Source organism: Solenopsis invicta, chromosome 8 (assembly GCF_016802725.1).
Source record: "Solenopsis invicta isolate M01_SB chromosome 8, UNIL_Sinv_3.0, whole genome shotgun sequence".
Taxonomy (NCBI): Eukaryota; Metazoa; Arthropoda; class Insecta; order Hymenoptera; family Formicidae; genus Solenopsis; species Solenopsis invicta.
The window spans coordinates 24,866,735-24,874,620 of record NC_052671.1 but is presented as its reverse complement, the minus strand read 5'-3'; the positions used below and the strand labels follow the sequence as shown (position 1 = coordinate 24,874,620).

The following is a 7,886-nucleotide window of genomic DNA, read 5'->3' as shown; positions in this document are numbered from 1 at the left end:
CGTAGCGATGGGGGGGCAGATGGGGGCACGTGTCCCCGGGCGCCGATGATGAGGGGGCGCCAAATGGTCCTTTAGAATTGATGACAAATTTTGGGACACGCGGGGAGTCGACGCCAGTGTGCCGACTGAACGGGGCGCCGGGCCCGGGGCTACGGGTGAAAGTAGAGTGGGGATAACTTGTAGAGGCGCACGGCGCGGCCTGCGCCTCTGCGAATTACCCCCACTCTACTCTACTCCCACCCATAGCCCCGGCGCTTCAACCTGCAGTCGCGTGGGAGTTAAGGGACATAAGAACGTCAGTCTGGACAATCAGCGCATCTCCACTTCCCACTTCTGCGAGATCGCGTTCTTTTGCTACCTACGCGAGATAGAAAAAATATAGAGGCGCGCCAAAAGGGTAGATACCTCTGATGAGGATACGAGATTATATAAATATACGATATATGGTACATAATTTAACTTAAAAAAAGTATTATTTTTTAATAATTATATAATAATGTCGGGAAAGAAACTTAGTGGCTTTCAGCGTCGGAAAAGGAAGGTAGAATATGAAAAAGAAGATACGAAATCCAGAAAATTAATGGCTGGATTTTTAAAAACAAATCAGTCGATAGCATATAAGGAAGTAGATTCGGATGCAGAGGCAAGAGATGACTGTATTAATAATTATCAGAATGAGCCTAATATTTCAGGTGTGCAGAACGCCCAATTAAATAAAAATAATGAGGACCAAGATGATGATGCGAATCAATCAAATATTTCAGAGGAAATAAATACTGATGAAACCAAAAACGTAAAAGAAAACAATGACGAAGATCAGTTTGAAAAATCTAGTTATTCCGATGAATTAGAACAATCAGATCTATCGAAAGTAATTCTTGATATATTTAAATACCACGATATTGCATATTTAGAATTTGACGAAACATCGCACTTGCCAAAAATATCGCAGCAGCTTCGTACTGAGATGATTATTCGAGGCTCAGAATATTTCCAGAACAAATCTGGTCCATTTGTACCGTCAGGTGGACGGTCAATGACTGTGTCATGGTTTAAACGGCGACTTGCTAATCAAAAAGGAAATGAAGTAAATAGATCGTGGCTACTTTATTCACCATCGAAAAAGGCGGCTTATTGTTTTTCTTGCTTATTATTTCCTTCGTCCAAGCCCAATACGAGATCATCTTTTGAATTGGCTACTGGATTTAGTAACTGGAAGAAGCCAGAAAAATTGTCAGCGCATGAAAATAGTCCTAGTCACCGTAAATCGTTTACTAGTTGGAAAGAAACGGAACGAAGATTAATTAAAGGAAAAATACTTGATGCTGAACTAGAAGCTCAGATTGCATCTGAGAAACAACGATGGCGAGATGTGTTAGATAGATTACTTGCTTGCATAAAGTATTTTGCCACTCAAAATTTGCCATTGCGTGGCCATTCAGAAAGCTTAAGTCATGACGATGGTAAAAATTTGGGAAACTTCCTATCTCTTCTAAAACTAATAGCTCGGTACGACCCACTTTTAAAAAACCATCTCAACTATGCTATCGAGAATCCACACTCTACATCCTACTTATCTCCGCAAATTCAGAATGAATTTATTCATCTTCTTTCCTCTGCTGTCAGGAACAAATTGGTAAACGACATAAAAAAAAATAAATATTATGGCATTTTGCTTGACTCGACTCCAGATCTCGCACATCGAGAGCAACTGTCTGAAGTTATCAGATACGTAGATATCGATTTTGTTAATAAAACAGTTGTCATTAAAGAATCCTTTTTAGGATTTATAGAGTTGCACGCTAAAAATGCAGCTTCTATAGAAAAAGTGATTGTGGAGAAATTGAATTCTGACAACATATCTTTAGATAATTGCAGGTCACAATGCTATGATAACGCGGCTGTGATGGCTGGATATATATCTGGAGTTCAACAAAGGATCTGTGAGAGAAATCATCGAGCTTTGTTTGTTAATTGTGATAACCACAGTTTAAATTTAGTAGGTGTACATTCAGCTAAGCAAGATCCACTTGTCGTTACATTTTTTGGTAAATTGGAGAATATTTATTTGTTTTTTTCGCGATCGACTTTGCGATGGGAAGAATTAAAGAAAGCCGTGAAGAAAACAGTAAAGCGTGAATCCGAAACCCGATGGAGTGCGAGGTATGAAGCTGTTAATGCTCTTTTTGATGGGCTCGATGCACTAGTGAACCTATTGGAGAAAATGTCAGGTGACTCGAATAATACAAATGAGACAAGAAGTGAGGCAGAATGTTTACTAGAAAATATTTTAAATTTCAACTTCTTAGTTCTGTTGCATTTCTGGAATAACATCCTAAGACGATTTGATCGCGTACAGAAACGTCTTCAAGATCACACGATGAACTTCTGGGATGCAGCTTGTGATTTGAAATCCCTAAAAATTGACATCAACAATTTGAGAGATGAATTTTGTCAAGATGCTGTTGAATATGGGAAGATGAAATGTGAAAGTTGGGATATAGATATTGAACGACGCATAAGAAGACGGCGAAAGATGCCTGGGGAAGTAACAACAGATGTAGGATTATCAGCAAGTGAAGAGATAATGCGCGTTATGAAAAGCGTTTTAGATCGGCTTCAACAAGAAATAATCACGAGATTTACTCGCCTGGAAGATTTAAATTCAAAATTTGGGTTTTTACTTAATGTTACAGAGTTACTTCATGAAAAAGACACGGATAATCTTCGTCAACATTGTTCTAATTTCGGTGAATTTTATAACATAGATGTTGACGGAAATGAACTCTATAGTGAGATCTGTGACGCCAAGATGTTACTTCATACTCGCGGCGATACATTACCAGATACTCCGATGAAGCTTCTTTCATTTATAATATCATACGGTGATGACGTGTTTCCCAACTTGTGCGTTGCCTTGCAAATTCTTCTCACAATTGCTGTTTCAATTGCCAGTTGTGAACGCTCTTTCAGCAAATTAAAATTAATTCTTTCGTATCTACGTACATCAATGGGACAAAATCGCCTAAGTGATCTTGCTCTACTCAGCATAGAGAAAGAAACATTAGATCTGGTGGATTTCAATGAAGTAATTGATAAATTTGCGATTACGAAGGCCAGAAAAATTAATATTTAATATTTCGAGAAAGCTCGCTTCTATAAAAATAAAAAAAATGCAAAAAAAACTTAAAAAAGAAAAACACAAAAAAATTAAAAAAAGAAAAATGCAAAAAAAACTTAAAAAAAGAAAAATACAAAAAACGAAAAATGGAGTCGATAACCGCCACGTCCTCGATTCGTGACTCTGGGTTTAGCTGAGAGCGGTTATATTGTATATTGTTCAATAATTGAAAGTAATATTATGTATTAACTGTAAAACATACTAAGATGAAAAAGTTTAGCACGAGAGTACGCAGCTTTTTTTAATTTATTGGATGTAGCAATTGATTTTGATAGATTTTTTCATTTCATCTTTCTGGACACATTTAAGTTAGAATATCTCAGGAACCTAATAATGGTAATGGAGCGATTTAGGTCACGGTTGGACTTGAATTCAGCGAATCAGCATGCCAAAAATCTTTGGAATTAGCTATAGAGGTCTAACGGATAGAGGGCGCAAATAACATTACATTGAAATGTCCCCGGGCGCCACACTCTCTCGCTACGCCTCTGCCTCGTTTTGCCGACGGAAGTACTCGTTTTGTTTTTTTCGTCGTCGTCGTTTTCCTCTTTCTCGTCTTTGCATTCATACCCATGCCGATCTTGGTCTTGGCCTTCATCGCTGCCCAGATGGCTGCAGCGGCGGCTCTCTCGCCCAAAGTCGAGTCTCTCGCGGTAATGCGTTTCCGTGCTGACGCTGCGAGTATATCGTCAGCAGCGTGTCTATCGACGAGTTCGTTACTCTTAGAATACGCAATATCGTGTTCGCGGCACGCTGCGTCCAATGGATTTACGCCCGTGTCGCCTCTGGCTAATCGTTTCTTCAGTTGAGTGCCCGGACCGCAAAACTGGTAACCGGGGATATGTAACTCGAAAGGAAGCGCGTTTATCGCTCGATTCAGCAAACTTCCGGTTTTGTTCGACGCTGACATTCGCTGCAATCTTTTATCCTCGGTGCAGGGCCGTCGATGTGCGTACGCTGCCAAGGTTGATTATAATTTTCGTCGCAGCGACGATAAGTTTGAACTACCGGGTCCACCTGTATATGTTTCGGAAGCCGTTCCCAAACGTGGTCGATGTAATTACCGTACACGCGTAACAGTACGACTTTAGGTATATATTGCAACTGCTCAGCGCTTAGGTCCAGAATATCGCTGGGATGTGACAGCGCGAGAAACATTTTTGATACTGAGCTACTCAAGATTTCACACATCTATAAATAGGCCCTCGACGCGTCACGCGAGTTTAGTGTGAAACATGAAATTCGTGCGGCAGTCGCTGACGATACGCGTCACAAACTGCGACGAGAAATTGCGAATGATGGGGGACAACGCGCAGTTGCGGAAACACGGTGAAATGCTGCCGAGTACCATCCGCGCAATAATTGCGGGACCATCTTCGTGCGGCAAAACTAATGTTCTGATAAGGCTGCTCGAGAGTCCGCATGGTGTACGTTTCGAGAATGTTTATATTTATTCCAAGTCGCTGCAGCAGCCTAAATATCAATATCTCGAAAATCTATTGACATCGATCGATGAAATCGGCTACTTTACGTTCTCCAATAATAGCGACGTTATTCCACCGAGCGAGGCGCTTCCGAATTCAATCTTCGTCTTCGACGACGTTGCGTGCGATAAGCAGGATGCGGTGAGAGAATACTTTTCAATGGGCCGCCACTCGAATGTCGACTGCTTTTATCTTTGTCGCACGCGAGGATACCTAAACATCTGATACGTGATAACGCCAATCTCCTAATTCTGTTTAAACAGGATGGTACCAACCTCAAACACGTTTACAACGATCACGTAAACACGACATGTCGTACGACGAATTTTGTGCTTTGTGCCGTGCTTGTTGGCAACAAAAGTATGGATTTCTAGTGATAGACATGGACAGCGCGCTTAGTAACGGACGATACAGAAAAGGATTTAACGAGTTCGCGGTACCGCAAAACGATTAGTCATTATCGATACGTCAACGTTGAACGTTAACATGGCGAAAAATAACAAAGATATACGCAAGCCTGAGCAACTCGCGAGGGAGATTGAAAAAACGAGCGATGCGATCCGCAAGAAACATCGCGCTTTAAAAACCAGCAGGATTGAGGAGGAAATTGCAATGGAGAGACGTTTCAAGCCTATAGTCGCACCTCTGAAACAGATTGTCGAGGAATCTCAGCCGATTAAAAGAAAAGAAGAAATCAAGGAAGAAAGAATAATTAAGAAAAGACCGAGCGACGACGATGACGACGATGGTGCATCTTACGAATTATCGAAAGCAACATCGAGCAAAAAGCAACGTTTTGAACAAGCGTACGATGCAATGGATTCACCAGCGATAACGTCAACACCGCGTACGATGATTGGTCCTGAAACATTAACTAACAAGGCTCTTGAGAGCTTTTTCGAAACCACAGACGATTCGTTTGGAACGTCTGTTCAACATCAGATGCAAACGTTGGAATGTCGAAAAACGTTGTCTGAGCATTTAGGCCCGCTCGGTCAAAAGTACATCGGAGATTTCTTCAGCGGTGGTGCAAAAGAGAAAATTATAGACACCGTGTATGGTGTTCGTCTCGACTAGGATGGAATGATGCTTGGTAATAAAAAGTTTGACGTGGACATCAATGATAACATAATTATCGATGGCGTGCGATACGCTGGCACACCTGGTCTTTACGAGTTGATTTTTAAGAGACTCCCCGATGATTTTCTCTATAAGGAAGACGATTTGCAAAAGTACAAGAGCATATTGTTGACTACAAACGTACATAGACGTAATTACACCGCGGAGAGTCGACTACGAGGCAACAAAGGATACAAGTATAGATACGTGATCGCATCATTGATGTCAATCGAATCTACACCAAAGAGAACGAATAAATCCGGAAAGGGATTACCTCGCGCTATGATACTAAACGACAACGCGATTGATTACGTGCACTGGTACGATCCCAACGAATTAGTAGATCGTCTACGATTGCTAGGCGCTTCACATCGAGCGGGCAACGACGCTCACGGCAACGAGATGTTGTCCATCGTGGATGAACTTCGTGAAGCTGGCATAATTATAAATTAAATCGTATACCCACGAAACGAGTCAGACGAGAGGTTGATTTTGTTTGAGAAGGACGTGCGATAGACGACAAAAATGAGCAGCAATGAACGTCGAAAAGACGGTTACGAACGTTTAACGAATGACTTTGAACGATTCTTAAATAAAAATCGGACGTTTCAAGAACGGTTGTCAGACAATTATCGATCGGCTCAGGATCGCTATGAAAAGACACAAGAACGAGTGAAGGATGGTTATCGAATGGCTGTAGATCGAGTCAAGAATGAGTATGAAAAATTATCTAATCAACAGAAACCGGAAGACAAAGAAAAGTTATTAAAGGAAGACAGAAAATACTGATAAATGGAGAAAAAACGTTTTCTTTTTTTTAACAAAGTAGAGGAACTTTGCAATGCCGACATTATAAATTACATCGTGTAACCGCTAAACGAGTCAGTCGTAATGCAATTCGTTTACGCGCCGAAATATGAGTTCATCGAAGAAAACAATAAGCTCCGAGAGGCAACAAATCGTCGAAGAATTACACGCGTCAGCTAGACGCAATTTTCCTAGAAGACGTGTTATAATCAAAGGATTCAACGATCTTTGGCAAGTTGATATCGTCGAGATGCGTCCCTATTCAAAGTATAATAGAGGTCATAATTACATACTTACCGTCATCGATGCGTTGAGTAAATACGTCTGGGCAGTACCGCTCAAGAGCAAGGCCGGGCGCGAGACGGCTGACGCAATCGCCAAGATAATTCGAGAGAGCGGAAGATGCCCGAAATATTTGCAAACGGATATGGGAAAGGAATTTTATAACGCCGATGTGCAAAAAGTCTTGAAAAAGTATGACATTAATCATTATTCTACATATTCGGTTTTAAAAGCATCGATAATAGAGAGATGGAATCGCACACTTAAGAACGATATGTGGCGTATGTTTACACTTAACGGGTCGCACAAGTGGGTCAACGAGCTGCCGCGTCTGGTGTCGGATTACAACAACCGCAGGCATCGTACTATCGGCATGCGACCAGTCGACGTTAATTCGGAAGTTGCTGAAAAACTCATGGGCACTGTATACTCTCACATAAAAATCATGGGACCCGCGAAATTCAAAGTAAACGATTCGGTGCGCGTGAGCAAGCACAAAATGACATTCTCTAAGGGGTACACCCCCAATTGGACCACCGAGGTGTTTAAGATCGTTAAAGTACAGCGCACTAATCCCGTAACTTATCTCCTGGAAGATTATCGCGATAAACAAATAGCGGGTGCCTTCTATGAGTACGAGTTGCATCGCACGACTCATCCAAATGTATACCTGGTAGAGAAGATAATAAAGAAGAAAGGAAACAAGGTTTACGTCAAGTGGCTGGGATTCGATGATTCGCACAACTCATGGATAAATAAAAAAGATGTTATTTGATTTATTTCAATTAAATATGTATATATTTTATATCATATAAGCGTTTACAAAATATATAAAATGAATACAAACAATTTTTTAGGTCTTTATTCTTCTTCTATCCTTATTAATACAAAATGTCATATAAAAATTTTTATTTAAAAAAACGTATATCTAAAATTTGAAAAAATATCAAAATATCTTATTCATAAAACGTCAAATATATATTAAGCGTGTAACATATATGAAACAATACATA

At 40.5% G+C, this 7,886-nt stretch overlaps 1 protein-coding gene across 1 annotated transcript; it reads left to right on the top strand.

The window, feature by feature from the left end:
* The first annotated feature begins 496 nt into the window (after positions 1 to 496).
* On the top strand, positions 497 to 3,136 carry LOC105203329 (zinc finger MYM-type protein 1-like). The gene has a single exon (XM_011172106.3). It carries the CDS (start codon positions 497 to 499, stop codon positions 3,134 to 3,136), a length of 2,640 nt encoding a protein of 879 aa, XP_011170408.3.
* Positions 3,137 to 7,886: the final 4,750 nt, after the last annotated feature.